The 19,809-nt window shown below is 37.3% G+C and overlaps 1 protein-coding gene across 2 annotated transcripts in view; it reads left to right on the top strand.

Moving 5' to 3' along the window:
* Positions 1 to 19,809, top strand: part of ABCA8 (ATP binding cassette subfamily A member 8) — a 79,643-nt gene that overhangs the window by 17,311 nt on the left and 42,523 nt on the right. For both annotated transcript variants that reach the window (XM_029928728.1, XM_029928729.1), the window contains 10 exons: positions 246 to 450; positions 3,736 to 3,900; positions 7,850 to 7,953; positions 8,865 to 9,091; positions 11,207 to 11,348; positions 11,883 to 12,068; positions 13,072 to 13,219; positions 15,847 to 16,015; positions 18,108 to 18,166; positions 19,669 to 19,779. In XM_029928728.1, the coding sequence (XP_029784588.1) occupies positions 246 to 450; positions 3,736 to 3,900; positions 7,850 to 7,953; positions 8,865 to 9,091; positions 11,207 to 11,348; positions 11,883 to 12,068; positions 13,072 to 13,219; positions 15,847 to 16,015; positions 18,108 to 18,166; positions 19,669 to 19,779 (1,516 nt within the window). The remainder of the gene's footprint in view (positions 1 to 245; positions 451 to 3,735; positions 3,901 to 7,849; positions 7,954 to 8,864; positions 9,092 to 11,206; positions 11,349 to 11,882; positions 12,069 to 13,071; positions 13,220 to 15,846; positions 16,016 to 18,107; positions 18,167 to 19,668; positions 19,780 to 19,809) is intronic.

The following is a 19,809-nucleotide window of genomic DNA, read 5'->3' as shown; positions in this document are numbered from 1 at the left end:
TGTCTCTCAGACTTTCATGATTCGTGCAAGCTTTAGACTGGTGCTGTGGATCGATACAGTTGAATTCCTATTGATAGCTCATTGGAATTACTCAGACTACTGAATTTTCTAAGGCACATATTTTAAACAGTTCATAATTGGCATATTTTGAAATCAGAAAAATGAATGAGACAAACTGACCAAATGAATGTGGATAACGACTTCAAAATCATAACTCTTTTTATCCTTTGTCTTGGATTATGTAGGAATGGCTAAGCTCATTGCTCCTACTACTCTTTTTGCATGAATATCCTATTTATCATGAAGTTTATGATTTTTCTTCACTGCCCGCCATGGATCTGGGACCGGTAGATTCATTTAATGAGTCTACATTTACCCTTGCATTCACACCTGTGACCAATACAACCCAGCAGATCATGGATAAAGTAGCCTCAGCCTCCTTCATGAAAGGTGAGTTTCCTGGCAACCAAATGGAAATATGTCTGATGTCAATATTTGGTTCAGATGCATGCATTTAATTTGCTTTTCAGTTGGTAAACCATGTTCTGTGTCACAATTTCTAGATTATGTGAAATTGGAGTGCACAGTCTCTCAAGAGAGAGCTCCTGATCTCATATAAGGTTTAGGGAAGCATGAAATACAGAGTTTGGCAGAATTGAAAAGCAGAAATGTTTAGGAAATTGCTGACAGATAGCCGTGGAAGCATTACTAAAACGAGGCTATCCTTGAGCATATGCTTGTAATGAGTGACAAAAGCATGACAGAAACAGCTAGTCTTTTCTTGAATTTGATTATAGGAATTCTTTCTCCACCTTTCTTCTACCAAAAACAGCCTTACTATATTTGAAGATTCTATGCAGGAGTATTCATTGTGTTTCAGATTTCCACCCTTTAGTGTTAAGATACTTACCAATGAAAAAAAGAAGCGCATTATTACTGTCAAGATCACTTCACTGAAGAGTAATTTTCTGAAATCAGGGAAGAAGCAGCCTAGTGCAGAGGCAGAAGAACTAGTCTTAGAGTCAAAGAACATTCGACTAAAAGTGCTTCTTTGACTCGGTTTGCATTGCATTTTGCAAGTTGTCAACTTCTCTGAGCCACATCACCATGTTCAAGATAAAATGAATAATACTATGTTTTCATGAATATTTCAGTTGAGAATGAGAGAATCCTAGTTCAGTTTGTCTCAAAAACAGGGGGTGTGTCCTTTGTCTAGCTTAAAGGAAAAGAGTATGGATAGAGATGTGTCAACAACAGAGGGAGAAATATGTCCCCAAGTCTCAGGTCTTGCGTGCTGGCCTCCTTCTAAGGTTGGCTCTCCCCAAACAGAAACAGACTTAGTCTGGAGAATCTACAGACTTAAGCCCCATCCCAGACAGCCCCAGTAAAAAATACACAGAACAGTTCAAAATAATTTCAGAGATTAGACCCATTGGAAAAATGGCCTACTGTGGATTAGTGTTGGTCTTGGTCCTCCAAGAACTAATCTCATTGGATTGAAGAATATTGTATTGTCATTGCCCATTGGCTGGGTTGCTCCACCACTTTGCAAACCACATCCAACCACGTGGTATAAGAGTGGAAGTAAGCCAGGCAGAGAAGGACAGAAACCATATGTTTGCACTCATAGGTCTAGCAGGAAAACAAGAGAGACCTGATGGAGAACCAGGGGGAACGGAGGAGAGAGAGAGAGAGTTGGGGAGAGAGAGGGATGCAAAACTTGAGAGACTATTGAATGCTGAGAATGAACTGAGGGTTGAGGGGGAAGGGGGAGGGGGGAAAAGAGGTGGTGGTGATGGTGGAGGGCACTTAAGGGGAAGAGCACTGGGTGTTGTATGGAAAACAATTTGACAATAAAATATTATGGAAAAAAAAAAGAGTGGAAGAATGGCAGTATCCCAGATGAATTTTAGAATGTTTACTAGAAGGGGGACAGAATGTCAGGCAAATAAAAACAATCCTTTGCAAATATAAATGCATACCTCAGAGAGGAATCTATAGTGGTTTCTCTATAATCATGCATTGAGTTATAATTTAAAAATGGGCTAGAGCTTGCCCAGCTTTGTGAATGCTAGAAATCATGAAGTTATACAGTTAAAAAAGATGAATTTTATGTTATGTGAATTATATCTCAATTTTTTAAAAGAATATAAAAGTGTGCTTGGAAGGTACTTTGTAATTCCCCACCCAGAATAGGACTGTGAGGACAATTTTTGAATCTTGCTCCCCACAGTCACTGGAAATCTACGTAATGTCTCTTCTCTTTGTCACCTTATGTCCATGATTCTAGTATAGCTTATGTAACCGTTACTTTTGTGTTTGGATTCTGACTCCTTAACTGTGTTGAGTATCCCGAAGTCCACCTCTCTGTGATCTATATTTGGAGTTTCTGTGGTCACAGTTCCCAAATTATGTTGGACTTTTCCTTCCTGTCCACGCTTCACGGCACACTGCCAGGATAGGTGGATGGTTCACAGCCAAACTTGTTTTCCCATCATGCATCACCAACTACCACCGTCTTACTTCCTTCTAAAGTGGAACGTTTGCACTGCGCATCTCACTTGCAAACACTGACTCCACTTCTGAGTCAAGATCATAGCCTGATCACTGTCCACCTAAGGTCTAGTCTCTTTGTCCATCCCAATGCATGTTTGCCTTGATTCACAGATTTCCTCCTGGGGAGTCACAATGCTAAGAATTTGTGCCTTCCAACAACACCCTGGTTCAAAGTCCCATGCGACTGGGTTAATAAATAATCATTAAATGACTACTGTGCACAGGTGTTTTACATCAAGTTTATCTTCACAATTAATGTGTTGTTATATTTGTCTCATAAATAATTTAACTAAAATTATAAATATTAATTAAATGCTATCATGTGCTGGATTTTTATAGACTTTATTCTATAGCAATAGAATATGATTCTGTAATACTGTTGTTATTATTATTAATTATACTTTTCTATACCCTAGTAATATTCTGTACTACTAATAATAGATATTATTATGCTTATTTTACAAACAGTGGGGATTGAGTAATAAAGGGTGTGTGGCTTGCTCAGGATCACACAGATTTAAGGAATACATTCCAGGAAAAAAAAGAAGTTTTATCAAAATACATGCTTCCTTCTTTTTTGACTTCACCTTCAACAATCCCATCCAATCCAGGACTTCCTTTGTATTCCTTCTCATTTTTCAGTCTTAATCAGACATCTGTATGGCATTGAATACAGTATCTGCAGAAAAGAGGGATTATTTTAGTGATGTCAACATAGTCGACATATTTTTAAACTTATCACTCTTGTTTTTAGGTTTATTTAGCAGACTTTCAGGATTGTTAAAGGAATTTGAATTTTTATAATCATTTCTACTTACTGTAAACCAGAGACTAATTGTGATTTAAAAAAAAAGATTTATGTATGTGTTTACTACTATTGGAGATTTATTGCAATGCTAATTCTTAGGTGAATAGTTTAGTTGGAATGGAATAATATTATATCTGATTAAAATTGGTTCAAGAACTACAAATGAAAATAAAATAACTAATTTTCATGGAGTCCTTCTGAATGTGTCTAGATGAACATTAGCAATGTCTGTTCCCAAATTTTACTTCTTCTAACTTGCTCAAAGTTGATACTTGATTTTGTTTCATTTCCATAAAAACAATTTAACATGGCCTCCTAAAGTTGATCTCTAGTAATTTACTCACAAATATATTCCTTTCTTGTAATGGCAGATAAAAAACTCTTGGGACTGTCCAGGGAAGAAGATATTCAAGAATTAATAGCACATCATTCTACAGAAATAATACAAGTCATCTTTGCTAATACATTCTCATATCATTTGAAATTCTTGCTGGGACACAGAATCCCAACAGTGAAGGAACACAGGGACCATACAGGTAACTTCCTAGCTACCTAATTCTACTTCTCTCTATTACAGTTACGTTATAAGCTATACATGAGAACATATGGTAATGCAGCAAATTTAAAAATCCCTATCTGTGATGTGATGTCAGTAGGCTAATCAAAACGTTTTAAAAATATACAGTGGTTTTTGGGTTTATTAACATACTGTATTGGATGGTTGTTATATATGGTTATACATGTATGTTATATACACACATATAACATACATTTTTACACAGATATGTGTATATGTATACATATATATTATATGTAATAATGCAGTTGTAAATGTATTATTGTTAAAGGAAAGTATATTCGTTTATAGATAAAATAGAATAAACTTCTCTTTAAGTGTCTGAATAAGTTTATTCTTGACGGTCCAAAATGAAGAAGTCACCAGATCCAAAGTTAATGGTTACTATTAATACTGTCTGATTTTGCCAATCTCAGTAACTAAGAGATTTAGGTTTTAGCTGCATGAGGACAGGTGAGAAGATCCTGGGTTTATAGGAGATGAAAATTTCTGTATTAATTTGGAAACTAAGGAGACTTTATACTCAATGAAGAAGTAGACAAGAAAAAAAGCCACGAGGTCTTTAAAAAGAGTGAAATTATAAGTAATTAACACAATATGCTATTGCCATAGTAAAAGACAGACCAATGAAACAGAAAGAAACCTGGAAAACTCACATAAACATGAAAACTAACAAATGACTGAGAAGCAGTGCTGGGAAAATTATCTCTCCATAAAGAATAGAATGAAATTATCTCATACTTAAGAATCAATTCCAGGTACAGCACTCAATGGAAAAAAAAATCCTATAAATGGCCTAGAAGTCACTATAGGAGAATATCTTTGTAACTGTGGAATAAAATAGAATTCATAGACAAAGCAAAAAATACATCAACTATAAAAGAAAGGATTGACAAATTCTACTAGATAAAAATTAAAGAATTATCTTTACCAAAGACATCAAAGAGAGAGTGAAAATTAAGGCAAAACTTGTGATGAAATGTTTATACAAATAAAACTAACAAAAGGTCAATAACCAGAATATAGAAAGATTTTCTTTGGATAAATAAGAACCAAAAAAAAAACCAGAAATAGGAAAGAAGTGAAAGATATACATTGGAACTTTTAGAGGGAGAAACACAGATCAAAAATAAACACATGGACAGATGTTTACTTGCATTAGCATTCAGACAAATGCATTTTGAAGCCACGTGTGATAGCATTTCACATTGAACCAGATTGATAAAGAACAGTAAATAGAACAATACAAGGTATTGGCAAGGGTAGGTAGCAGAGAAAATCCAAGTATTATAAAATATTTTAATACCACAAAAATTGAGAAATTTTATTTTCACATTGAAGATGTGTTTAACCTATAACCCAGCATCATAGGGATTTTATCAGGGAGAATATCATGCCTATTAAAGATGTGCAGCCTTGGGGCACCTGGGTGGCTCAGTCAGTTGAGCGTCTGAATTGGGCTCAGGTCATGATCTCACTGTTCGTGGGTTCGAGCCCTGCATCAGGCTCTGTGCTGACAGCTCAGAGCCTGGAGCCTACTTCTGATTCTGTGTCTCCCTCTCTCTCTCTCTCTGCCCCTCCCCTGCTCACACTCTGACTCTGTCTGTCTCTCTCTTGAAAATAAACATTAAAAAAAAAAGATTTGCAGCCTATTCTCTCCTTCCTGAGGGCATAGAATAATTGTTTTGTAGCTATAATCAGATACCTAGGCTCAAGGCATTGAAAAGCAGATGTGAGTTCTCTACAACTTTTTCTTGCATACTTCTGCAAGCTAGATAGAAACTCTTGTCACCTTGGGACCCTTCGATGTGAAACAGAGGACCTTGACCCTCCTTCCAAAGACCTGGGCTGAATCTATAGTCTAAGAAATAAAGACAAGACATTGAGATCTTAGGGTTGTTTGTTACTAGGCACATTGTAGACTATCCTGACTGATACACACATATTATGAGAAGACATATATAAGGACTTTCATAGAAGTAACTTTTTTTTGCAATAGTAAAAAGAAAAAAAAACTAACCAAGTTATCAATAAGAGAATGGGTAAATATACTGAATTACTTTCCTTCAATATGGTTCTACACATTCATAAGAAGAAGAAAAAATAGGACCATGAATTTTTAAAATCATAATATAGAATAAATGAAACAAAATACAGAATGATCACTGTAATGAGATATAAGATAAATAAAGTTAAATAATTAAAAACTTTCTGAATATTTATTTTTTTTGAGAGAGACAGACTGCAAGTAGGGGAGGGGCAGAGAGAGAAGGAGACACAGATTGGAAGCAGGCTCCAGGCTCTGGCTGTCAGCATGGAGCCCAATGCGGGGCTCAAACCCATGGACTGTGAGATCATGACCAGAGCAGAAGTCACACATGTAACCAAGTGAGCCACCCAAGTGCTCCCAAAAGTTGTAACAATTTTAAATTACATGTATAGTTTTCAGATACATTATAAAAGCTTAAATGCATACATAAACACAAAGTTCAGGAAAGCAGTTAGCCAGTTAGGAACTTGGTGCTAGGAAAAGCAATTAGATTATAGACAATACAATGAGGATTCCAACTGTATTTGTAATGATTTATTTATTTTTTAAATTTGGCCATGGATATATGTGTATTCATCATTTTAGGCCTGAACTACTTAAAAGTGATTTTTAAATGGTTAAAATTTTAATGAAACATACATGTAATTCCAATATTCAGTTTTTATTTTTCATGTTAAATAACATATCTTTTTTTAAAATGTTTATTTATTTAGTTTTGATAGCGAGACACAAAATCCAAAGCACGCTCCAGGCTCTGAGCTATAAGCGCAGAGCCCAATGCACAAACTAAGAGATCATGACCTGAGCCAAAGTCAGATGCTTAACCAACTGAGCCACCCAAGTGCCCCAGACATAGTACCTCTTTAATGCAGTTTTCATACTCAATGGACTGGTAGGCTTTTGGGGTTTTTTTGGTAAGATTCTTTTCTTCAAAAGTGTTCTGATTGACATGATTTGAACATAGTAAGTCATGTTCTCCAAACTCCCAGTTGCTCATTACTGCCCGTGTATTTAATGCTAGGCAAAGCTTTAGTTCTCAATCCATATGAGACCTATTAATTTTTGAAAAACACAAAAATATTTTGTTTTGACAATACAAAATTGTAAAGAGAAGGGCTCAACAAGATTTTTTTTATTTTTAATATTTGTTTATTTTTTATTTTTTAAAAATTTTTATGTCTATTTTTGAGAGAGAGAGAGAGAGAGCACAAGCTGGGGAGGGGCAGAGAGAGAGGGAGACACAGAATCTGAAACAAGCTCCAGGCTCTGAGCTGTCAGCACAGAGCCCGATGCAGGGCTCAAACTCATGAACTACAAGATCTGACCTGAGGTGAAGTCGGACACAGTACATGACTGAGCCACCCAGGCGTCCTTGATTGGTGAAGAAGCACGGAAGATAGTCGTGTGAGAAAGCATGGTGAATTCTAATTTAATATAGAACGTTCCCTATAAGTACTCTGCCTGCCTTGCTTTGAGAATCATTACTCCCACTTATATTTTCTTAGGCTTTGACTCAAAATAACAACATTTGGAACGTGCAGCCATTGTAAAGTGCACCATCTCCTGCGATCAGAACTGAGGTGTTTTTTTTTTATGTTTTTTATTTATTTTTGAGAGACAGAGAGACAGTGCAAGCAGGGAAGGGGTAGAGAGAGAAGGAAGATACAGAATCCAAAGCAGGCTCCAGGCTCTGAGCCATCAGCACAGAGCCCGACATGGGGCTTGAACCAATGAACCTTGAGATCATGACCTGAGCCGAAGCTAGGCACTTAACTGACTGAGCCACCCCAGGGCCCCTCCTATGATCAGAACTAAAACCATCCATAATGATAGTCATGACTTACTTTTCTCCTTAAAGGTCATTGTGATGCAATCAGTGACAATGTTAGCTGCGATGTTTCACGATACTGGGAAAAAGGTTTTGTGGCTCTTCAAGCTGCTATCAATGCTGCTATCATCGAGGTGAGTACAGATGCTCCACACTAACTAACGTTCCATGCAGATTAATGATATGAAAAGCCTCAAAAGTTTCGTGGAAGAATATAGAAATGGGTAGCCTTGTTCTTTCGCTTAATCCCTGGTTTCTTTATTTTTTTTTAAGTTTTACTTATTTATTTTTGAGATAGAGTGTGTGTGTGCAAGCGGGGGGGTGGGGGGGAGCGGGGCAGAGAGGCAGTGAGATAGAGAGAATCCCAAGAATCGCAAGAGGGAATCCTGCAATAACAGCTTGGAGCCCGATGAGGGGCTCGAACCCATGAACTGTGAGATCATGACCTGAGCTGAAATAAAGAGCCTGATACTCAACTGACTAAGCCACCCAGGTGCCGTTACCACTAGTTTCTTGAGATCGAAGTGTATTTGAGTTGATATATGCCATGGGGCCTATAGACATACATGGAAGAGAAATTGTCTCTCCCAAGGACTCAACCTTGTCAGGAAGCCAGGCATTTAATATGAATCTTAGTAGAATGGGAGAAAGAGATATAAATAAAGTCCCTGTGAGTAAACAAGCAAAACTTCTCAGCCTAGAATGCCATGGAAGAATTCCTAATCGAAGTAACATTACAACTGACGCCTCAGGTAAGATTTGCCAAGTATGTAAGGTCATAAAGGCACTTCAATCACATTATAAGGCAGTGTTGGGCAGGGAGGTGACAAAACCCACAGTAAATTTGGAGAACTGTGAGAGGCTCAGAATGCCTGGAGTCAAGGTTCCCCGTGAGCCACTGGCAGAAGAGGGGAGTGAAAAGTGAGGCTGGCATCACAGCTGGACTGACCAGTTATGTACTCAGAGGAAAACAGATGATTGAAAAGGAAACAGAACAATGCTATCCATTAATACACAAATTTTGTTTACTAATGTATTTCTTCAGACCACAACAAATTACTCAGTGATGGAGAAATTGATGTCGGTTACTGGAAAAAATATGAAGATACATCCTTTTGTCAGTCAAGGAGGTGTTGCCACTGATTTCTTCATTTTCTTCTGCATTATTTCCTTTTCTCCATTTGTTTATTATGCATCTGTTAACATTACAAGAGAGAGGAAGAAGGTGGTGGGCTTGATGAAGATGATGGGTCTTCGAGACTTGGCGTTCTGGTGAGTAACGTGTAGCACAAATCAATACATGTAGGGATTCGGGGAAAGTGGGCCTCCTCAAAGCATCAGTATTCAAACCTAATGATTTTCCAGCTCTCCCCTATGAATGGGATAAATTGTCCTTGATGGAACGCTTGCCCAGTTAAGGCTGTGGGTTAGTATGCTTTTTGGACTGAAGAAAAACATCAGGATTGCGAGGCGGTTGTGAGGTAGGGATAATGAGGGATGGCCATTAAGTCTACTGGTAAGAGACTCAAGGTAGAAATGGTAGATTTGGGTTTCAAATCCAGATGGAAGTGGAATTCAAGCCAGGGTGGGACTGAAAGGGGAAAAGATAAGTCAAAGAGTAGGAACTCTTTTGAGACTAAAGGTCTGAAATGGCGGATATATTTGAGGGAACGACCTGGCAGTACGAGATTGTGAATAGGGGCTGAGTAGTTTGAATTTAAAATCTTGAAAGCTGGGTACGTCCAAGGACAGACAAAGCCCTTTATGAGAGAGAACTTGAGAATGACTGAGAAAGCATCTACATCATGTTCATTGTGAGGAGAAAGTAAAATAACAGAGACACTAGGAGGCCAGGCAGAATATGGGAATGGCATCAAATTTGGAATCTGGAAGAAAATCCTATAGATTAATATTGAACTTTTTTTTAAGTTTACTTATTTGTTTTGAGAGAGAGAATGTGTGTCTGTCTGAGCAGGAGAAGGGCAAAGAGAGAGAGAGAGAGAGAGAGAGAGAGAGAGAGAATCCCAAGTAGGCTCTGTGAGGTCAGCTAAGAGCCTGATGCAGAGCTTGAACCCACCGACCATGAGATCATGACCTGAACTGAGACCAAGAGTCTGATGCTTAACCAAGCCACCCACGTGCCCCTATTAAACTCTTAATTGAATTAATATTGGGAGTAAGTATGGCGGAGCAGTGAAATCTAATGACTCTAGAGCCAAAATGCCTGGACTTGAAACATAGTTACTTAACATCTTTGTTCAGTAAATTCTTTGTCTATAAAATGAAGGAAATAATGGTGCTTCTACATAGAGCTATTGTGAGAACGTGATTTTCTATTTGCTAAGTTCGTAAAACACTGTCCAGCAGGAGTAATTGCTATATGTGTAGGTTATTATTTAGTTGGTTTTGCAGCTAGCTTTGGTTTTTATTATTTCATTATATCCTTCAAAGAATATTAATCAACACGATAGAAGAATTGAAGAAAGGAAAGTGAACTATCTTACCTGAACAGTAAATAGATGGTCTTAGAGGCAAGTATCTAGTCTACTTGTGTACGTATCCAGAGAAAGAAGAAGGCTTTTGCAAAAAGAGAAAGTGACAGCACTACACATAAGGAAGAATTTTTTTTTAATCTCTGAGGAAATTCATGAAGCACCTCACCCCTAGAGAGGCCCCAGAGAGGAGAAAAGATCTGAGATTCCGGGCGCCTGGGTGGCTCAGTCAGTTAAGCATCCAACTCTTGATTTTGGGTCAGGTCATGATCTCACAGTTCAAGAAATCAAACCTTGTGTCGGCTTCTGCACTGACAGTGTAGAGCCTGCTTGGGATTCTCTCTCTCCCTCTCTCTCTGTCCCTCCCCCATGTATTCCCCCTCTCCCTCCCCCCCTTCCTCAAAATAAATAAATAAACTAAAAAGAAAAAAAAGATCTGAGATGCCTGGAAGGGTTATTCTGTATTATTAGGACAGGGTCTTGCATAGACACAACTTTGTTGGTCTAATACCATAATATTATTCCTATTGTCCAGAGCAAGAAAAAAACAATGAGGGGTTACAAAGGTTGCCCCTGGTCACAAGGTATAAATGCAGCAAAGTGTTTGAACCAAAATCAATCAGACTGGAAGACTATTTTCTCTTTTTCTCCACAATGCTGTGTATGTGTGTGTGCATGTATTTATGGGGGTGTATTTATGAAATTAATTTTAGGACAAAGAATACTCCTAATTCCTAAAGAATTCTTCCCCAAACATTTTCCTTGTATTTACATATCCTAAAAATGAATATCTCCTGAAAGGGTGAAAGAATCAATGTATAATGTTAGAATCGATTCCAGGTCCTCCTTTCAATGGAACATGAAACACTAAAATAAACTCTTGTTTCCACATCAGGATCTCCTGGGGCTTACTCTACGCTGGCTTCATCTTAATTATGGCACTTCTCTTGGCACTTGTTATAAAATCTGTCCAGTTTATCATTCTGACTGGCTTCACAGCAGTCTTTATCCTTTTTCTCCTTTATGGATTGTCTCTGGTGAGTTGGTGAATCAAATCACTTTCCATTCAACTCTGATTCTCAGGATCAAGTGTTGGCTTCCAGTTAGGTTAATTATTCTCCATATCCCTTTTCTTCACTGTCTTCTGTTTGCCCGAGAACATCTATATATGTGATTTATAGTGTTTTGTAATGCCAGTTTATAGTGCAATTTGTAGAAACTAGCTTTGTATCATAGACAAAAAAAAGTATAACTCTAATTTTGTATATTACATCCCTTATTTTAAAAAAAATTTTGTTTTTATTTATAATTGAGACAGAGAGAAACAGAGCATGAGTGGGGGAGGGGCAAAGAGAGAGGGAGACAAAGAATCTGAAACAGACTCCAAGCTCTGAGCCATCATCACAGAGTCCGATGCAGGGGTCTAACCCACGAACCATGAGATCATGACCTGAGCCAAAGTCAGATGCTTAACCAACTGAGCCACCCAGGCACCCCAACATCCCTTATTTTATTATGCTAATAATAATCCTTAGAGAAATATAAAGCAAATGAATCTTCTCTCATTTTAGATAGCTTTGGCTTTTCTCATGAGCGTCTTGGTAAAGAAATCTTTCCTCACTGGTCTGGTCGTGCTCCTTCTCACCGTCTTTTGGGGGAGTCTGGGATTTACGGCATTGTACAGACACCTTCCAACATCCTTGGAGTGGATTTTAAGTTTTCTGAGTCCCTTTGCCTTCACACTTGGAATGGCCCAGGTGAGAAACAATTTACTTGTTTACTGATGACATTTCTGAAACATCTTTCCCATCTGGCATTCAGTTATCTATAGTCATCTCTATTATGAGCATTGTGAGATTTAAAGTCCCAGTGCAGAACACTTGGAAATGGCAAAGATGGACTTTTAAGCTTTAAAGCTTTGGACATACTGAGCTCAGCAAAATAAGCCATTTGGTGAGTGACAAAATAGAAGGTCAATATATAATTCATTAGAGACCATCTAAAAGCGTTTTCTTTGACTCTTAATTAAATATGTATTTGATGCTACAAATCTAAGTCCAAATTATTATTCCAGTTTGTACATTGACTTAGTAATTGAACAACTTAGTAATTGATGGTCAAAAGCACAGTATAAAAGAAAACTAAAAGTTAAAAACATCCTGAAAATACATTAATGGGTCTGTGACTTACACTTCTGCTCATCAAATGTCCTTTGTCTTTATCTGATTCTCACTTTGCTGTCCCTCCAATTAAATGGCAGTGTTAATCATTACATACATAATTCTTAATGGAAGGATTATTAATTATAGACTATGCATTAACTTGAACATTATAGACAAGCCCAGTTTTTCCACTGATTCTCCTTGAACACACCAGTTGCTTTTTGTGTTTTTTTTCCCCCAAGAGCATGAAGTCCCTCCCCTTTAGTCATTTTCAAGCAGGACCTTTTCCCTACTGTGTAAAAATTTATCTAAGGTTAAGCTGAAATGTCATCTTTTCCTATACTTCCCTTCCTCTTCCTCCTAATGCTCCATTTTCACTTGGAACATATTTTAATCACAGCAATTACTAAACTTCATTATACTTGATCACACGTCTATGCCTTCCAAAGATTTGAGAATTATAAAGTATACAGTTTAATTCAACTTTGTACTTTGAGTATGGGGCTAAAAGTAGCTATTTTATATTTATGCCAGACCCAACTGTTCAAAATTTATTATAAACCTAACTTCCTTAAATTAATTTCTTTTTAATTTTCAGCTTTTACGTTTGGAGAATGATTTGAATTCTAATGCATTTCCTGATCCATCAAACTATTCAAATCTGATAATAGCAACAAATTTCATGTTGGCTTTTGATCTTTTCCTCTATGTGGCATTGACGATTTATTTTGAGAAAATATTGCCAAGTGAGTAGTGACACATTATTTCTTAACAGATTTCCTAACACATGTGTTATTTATACTTTAAAAACTATTTTGTGCATCAACAGGAAGGAAATAAACAAGGTCATTGCCAATGGCTCAATTAGTTATTTCTTGCTACTTGACTGGTCAGAACTGCAGCTTAAAGTTTGTTTATAGGATCACTGATCTTTGAACTTCACTATGCTCTTAAGCATATAGTTGTTTCTTTTTAAATAGATGCTTAGAAAGCTAATTCCTAAATGGGTCTAGTGTGATACTTATTTAGCTCAGCAGTTCTTAACCCTGGCTATACAAAAAAGTACCTCGAGAACTTAAAAAAAAATACCAATCACAATTCAACTCTGAGAGATTCTGATTCAGTTCACCAGTGATTGGACCAGGGCGTCTATAGTTTTAAAAATCTGCCCAGAGTTTCACAATAAGGAAGTCAGTAGGTCATACATTTTTATTTTTATCACCTTGCAACTTAAAAGAATATGAGTTTATAAAAGCAATGATCTGTTTTATTCACAAGGGCACCAAAACACCCACTCCAGTGTCTGACGCACTCAGGGACTCATAAATAGCTGTGGTCGAAATGCTAGTTCATTTTCGCCTCCCTCCTTTTATGGTCAAAGGCAGGGTCTTTGTCTTTCACCGGTGCATTTCCTGTTCCAAACAGGATGCCCAGGGCTTTCATCACACCACATAACCCAGCACTCCCACTTCTGGTTACATATCCAAAGGAAATAAAATCACTATCTGCACACCTGTGCACATCGCAGCATTATTCACAGTAACCAAGATATGGAAACAACCTAAGTGTCCATTAGTGGGGGAATGGATAAAGAAAATGTGATATATAGGGAATATTATTTAGTTTTAAGGAAGGAAATTCTGCCATTTGCAGCAACATGGATGAACCTTATGGAGGATATTATGCTAAGTGAAATAAACCAGATACAGAAAGACAAACATTGCAGGATCTCATTTATATGTGAAATCTAAAGAAGTCAAAAGAATGGTGCCAAAGAATAGAATGGTGGTCACCGAGGGCTGGGGGGGTGGGTAGGAAGAACGGGAGGTGATAGTCAAACTTTCAGTTATAACATGACTAAGTTCTGTAACCTAATATACAGTGTGGTGACTGTAGTTAATAACAATGTATTGTATGCTTGAAATTTGCTAAAATAGTTGACCTCAAATGTTTTTAGGACACACACACATGCAGAAAAATGATAAGCCATGTGAGGTGGTGACATGCTAATTAGCTTGATGGTGGTAATAGCTCACAATGTATGCACATATCAAAACATCACATTGTCTGCTTCCGTGCATACACTTTTTATTTGTCAACCATACTTCAAAAAGGGTGCAAAAATTATGAAAATTACTAATGAAATCAACACATACAGTAGATTTTTAAAAAGTCCAGGGGCTGCCTGGGAAGCTCAGTAGGTTAAGCATTCAACTCTTAATTTGGCTCAGGTCATGCTCTCGTGGCTTCATGGGTTTGAGCCCCGCATCAGGGCTGCACTAACAGTGAGGAGTCTGCTTGGGATTCTCTCTCTCCCTCTCTCTGTTCCTCTCCCGCATGTGCTGTCTCTCTCTTTTAAAAAGTCCAGGATTAATCACTTGGACAAAGGGGAAAGAACCAGGGCAAAGGTGCAGAGAAACATCTTGAGGCAATGAATTGATCATGTTGTTGTTCTTAGATAATCCCTTAATAACAATAACCATCTCTACCTTGTAGAAGAGTCTAAAACATTTGTTATACGGTTGGAATTATTTGTATCATTATTCATTAAGCCTGAATGTAAGCCTGAATCCAAACATGGTGACTTTGTTCAAAATTCTTTTAAAGATAAGAAATATGAATGAGAGAAAGGAAAACTAACTGGCTAAAATGACAAAAAATCCTGTCATAGTAAATCTGGTAGTAGAGCAAACCCAGAACAGCAACATGCTTTCATTGGCTAGATTCCTAATCAAAGGAAAGAGATGTAACTAATTATATACCAAATGGCAGGCGAGTAGAGAGTGTTCAGTCAACATTGCATGAATGAATGACTGGACACATGAGAAGGACACATAATTTGAAAACTTACCATCATTACACTAGAGGTCAGTTGCGGAATATTAGGGAAATACAACTGTTGTATTTCATAATATCTCTTAACACGTAGGGAAACAGAGGTGATAATTAAATGCAAATACGCTATGGATTAATTTCCAGAAAGAGGTTCGTGAATAGTGAATTTGCTTCAGAGGAAAGTTAGTATCTGGGGAATGAGATAAAGTGTAAATACAACGTAGTTTTTTCAGAAGTATTCTAATATCTGGCTTTCTTGGGGTTAAGAAAAGTCCTCACATTTACTTAAATTCCTCCTGGACTTTTTAAAATCCCAGTTTCATTTCCTCCCATAAGAACAATTATTATACTACAGACATCTTCGTGATTTTTTTTTCCTTATGAAACTACACCTATCAAGGAAAATATGTGTGTTATCTGTGTTGATGACACTTTCAGGTTTATGGGCAAGGGGGTTCTCTTGCTCTGCTTCCTTAGGGTGACTCTTGCCCTTCCTCTGATGATTGACCCAATATTTAATTGTCTCCTGGTCATGTAGATGAATATGGACGTCAATATCCCCCCTTGTTTTTCCTGAAGTCTTCCTTTTGGTCACGCCCACCAAAAGCTGATTGTGTGGCCCTTGAAGATGAAATAGATGCTGATCCTTCATCTAATGACTGTTTTGAACCAGTGTCTCCAGAATTCCATGGCAAAGAAGCCATCAGGTAACAAGGATGCAAATGAACAGGCCAAAGACTGAGATGCTAACATCACCTGAAGCAAGCACAGTTCTCTTTTGCCCCTTCTAGACAGCTCCTACCTAACCTCCAGGCTACCTTCATCATTTCCCACTTGAGGTTTAAAGAAAAATTCCTCTAACCCTTTTTATCATATATTGTTGACTTTTACATTAAATACAAACTTAGAGGGCACTTGAGTGGCTCAGTTGGTTAAGCATCTTGATTTCCGCTCAGGTCATGATCTCACAGTTCCTGAGTTCTAGCCTTGCGTTGGGCTCCATGCTGAGCCTGGAGCCTGCTTGGGATTCTCTCTCTCTCTCTCTCTCTCTCTCTCTCTCTCTCTCTCTCTCCCTCTCTCTCTCCCCATCCTGCACTCAAGCTAGTGCTCTCGCTCTCTCGCTCTCTCTCTCTCAAGAAAATGAGTAAATAAACAAATTTTTTAAAAATACAAACTTAGATTTCACCCACAAAGATATTCCAACAAAAACCTTGCCTATACTCTCTGTCTTTTATCTGTGGTTTCCCTTTTTTCCGTCATTAGCATCTCTCATTTCTTTGCCCAGTCTCCTTTATTCATACTTTGCCCCCACCTCATTTATTATACTCCTTATGTTTCTCTCTCTCTGTTTTTAAACTTCTTTCCTCTTCTACGTATTGCCTTTTCAAAGAGAATGAAAGTGTAGGGGAGAGGTAGGGAGAAAGGATCCAGAAATAGACCCAAGTGCCTTAGAGTGTCATGCACATCTTCATTCTAAATGTGTGTTTTGTTTGATACTAGCAACTTTTCTTCCCAAATAAGAAGATAGGAAGAAAGTCCTCCAGATCCCTGACTGTTCACATCTTATGCATCCATCAGTGTCCCCACCTGTCAGTCTTCTGTGAATGGTCTCAGATGACCCCAGCCTACAGAGCTTCTAGAACCTGTTTATTTCAGCCTGTTCCATTTTTATCTTCTATACTTAAGTCTGTCCTATGATTTAAGCTAGGTTTAACTTCCAGCAGAGCATCTGGGAGAGAACAGATTAATGGCTTTATTTAATCTGCTTATTTACTCTGTTTTCTATTTGTTTAATCTTTATTGGTTTTGGTATTTTTCTATTTCTTGTGCTATGGAGTGATAGTAGAAGGGGTGAAAATAGAGATGAAGAACCCAATCAAACAATTCAATATGAATGAAATCTGAATCACTTGATGAATAGTAGATGACAAAATGAGAAACATAAATTTGATTTAGTTGATGGATTATATATTTACCCAATAGAATAAAACAGATACAGTGCCTAGGATTCCAGATCTGTAACAGCACCCAGTGTATGTTAATTCTATTCCTTTCTATTATCATAATCAACACAATCTAACCAATATCATTTAATGTTTATTGAATATTTACCATGAACCAAACACTATGTATGCAAGATGAACTATATTACTCAACCTTCAATGCAACCCTAAAATACTCAAAAGTTTCAGGTTGCAACAGCTGAAATTTACCTGGAATAAGTACATTGACTAAGGCAACAGCTACTAAATTCTGTAGATTATAGGAGTTCAATTAGGTCAGACTGTAAAACCCATGCTGTCACTGTTATAATCTTTGCTTCTCTTCCTGACTCCACCCTCTGTCCCTCTTAACCTACTCCTGGAGACCTCGACCCAAGATAACCAAAGATACCTGTAACCTGTGCCAATATTTCATAATAAATTTTTTAATATCAGACGTCCATGTTACCCATTGGTCTAGCTTCTTTGGCTTTGCAGTTTAGAGATGGTCTCTGTTTTCAGGACTAATGTCAGGTCACACCCTAATCTTTGGAGTCAGAAGATCTTGGTAATGGGATCCAAACATAGGTACATTTATAAAACTGCTCAGGTGAGGCTTATGGACAGCCAGGACTGGGAACCAGTATTCTAGCAGATTCTCCCACACAAGCATGACTTCGTGAGGGTGAAATCTCAGACTTTTCCTGTACCCCAAAGATCAGATTCATCCAGTCCTGACAACCAAACCAAGAATGACAAGCTGAAGAAAATGGTCACACCTTGAAGTACCTTTTCTTTTCTTTTCTTTCTTTTCCAGAATCAGAAATGTTACAAAAGAATATAAAGGAAAGCCTGGTAAAATAGAGGCTTTAAAGGGTAAGAAAAAAGAACATTTTGTTATTGTATTGATATCGATTTCCTGCTTTTAATTCAATTTTGTTGTTGTTGTTATTTGTTGTAGCTAATGTTTTAATTGCATCATAAAATTTTGCTAATACACTGCAGTAATTATAAAACATCAGAAAGTTTCATTTCATTTTACCCAAAAATGTAATATAATCACGGAGGGCTAGTGATGTTTGGTGACTTATACTCATCACCTGTTTCCTCAGACAGGCAGAGATGTAATACACAAATCAAACAATGAAAATTAAGCATAATACGTATTACTGACCTATGTCATCATCTTGTCACTTATTAATTTGCAAAAGTTAGCAACTTGCAATGAGCACCACTGCTATTGTGCTAGCGAGTTAATATGATTTGTGACAATTTGTCCCTTACATGTCTAGCAGGGACTAGTGTTGGTAAAGGACTTCCATTGATTCTACCTCCTAAGGGAGAAATCCTGAGGCCCTTACATCAGTCAGCGACAGTGCGGTACACAAAAGGGCAGCGGTTTGAGTCCCAAGTGTTTTAAATAGTGCAGCAGGTGACTACCTCATCAGGGGTTTAAAATCCCCTCATGCTTATTTAAATTTTTCTTTACAAACACCTACCTAACGAAAACCTTTCACATTCGCCACAATTAAATGCAAAGCGCTTGTGATTTAGGTCCCGAAATCAGAACCTAGCTCTCTTTACCCACGGTTTTAGAAATATTAAACATTGTTTCCACCTTCTCTGACTCAAAAGATTACTGGGAACAGGAGTCAAAACATAAGGCCTCTGCTGGTCACATTTTTTTTTTTTTTTTTTTTTTTTTTGATGAGCAATTACCGGTGGTATTTTAGATTTGAAACAAGTCATTTGAGCCACGTGATAAAATTTCCCGTCTAACACATTACTTTGCATAAAAGTTAGAAAAACATTGATGATATGTTAGAATTATATGTACCTGAAAGATGTATTATGTAATATTGAGGTACTCTAAGGAAATTCTGGGTTTTTTTTTTCCTACAAATTCAAATTTTTCTTCTGTAATTCCAAAGCTGTTGCAGATTTTGTATATTTTTCTTTTGCGCAAACAAAAAAGCAATTTCTCTCAAAGGAATTTTAGCCACATAGTGATTTACTGAATGATTATTTTTTAGTCCATAAATATTCACATCCACCTACTAGATACCAGGTGATGTCAATGAACTTAGGAGTATAAGACATGTTTCCTGCTGTGAAACCAAGTAATTTCAAAATTTCAGAACAGGATCGATATGTAAACTTATTAATGTGTATTTTATTATTTTTATTTTGAGTGTAACAACCCAGAGCATTCATATTTAGAAAAGTCCCATCTACCATGGCCATTCAAGGACATAAAAAGACAATCCATTAGCTCCAGAAGATAATTTTATTTGTAATTTTATTTTTCTTCTTACCGCCCTACTTTTTTCCCTTCCTTTCTTTCTCCCATCCTTTTTTCCTTTCTTTTTTCTTCCTAGACCTGGTATTTGACATATATGAAGGCCAAATCACTGCAATACTTGGTCACAGTGGAGCTGGAAAATCAACACTGTTAAACATTCTTAGTGGGCTATCTGTTCCCACCAAAGGTAAGAGGTTTTCCCAAAGTCAGGTCTATA

Source organism: Suricata suricatta, chromosome 17, assembly GCF_006229205.1.
Source record: "Suricata suricatta isolate VVHF042 chromosome 17, meerkat_22Aug2017_6uvM2_HiC, whole genome shotgun sequence".
Lineage (NCBI taxonomy): Eukaryota > Metazoa > Chordata > Mammalia > Carnivora > Herpestidae > Suricata > Suricata suricatta.
Note: the sequence above shows the minus strand (reverse complement) of the source record. Positions and strands in the feature narration are given on the sequence as shown.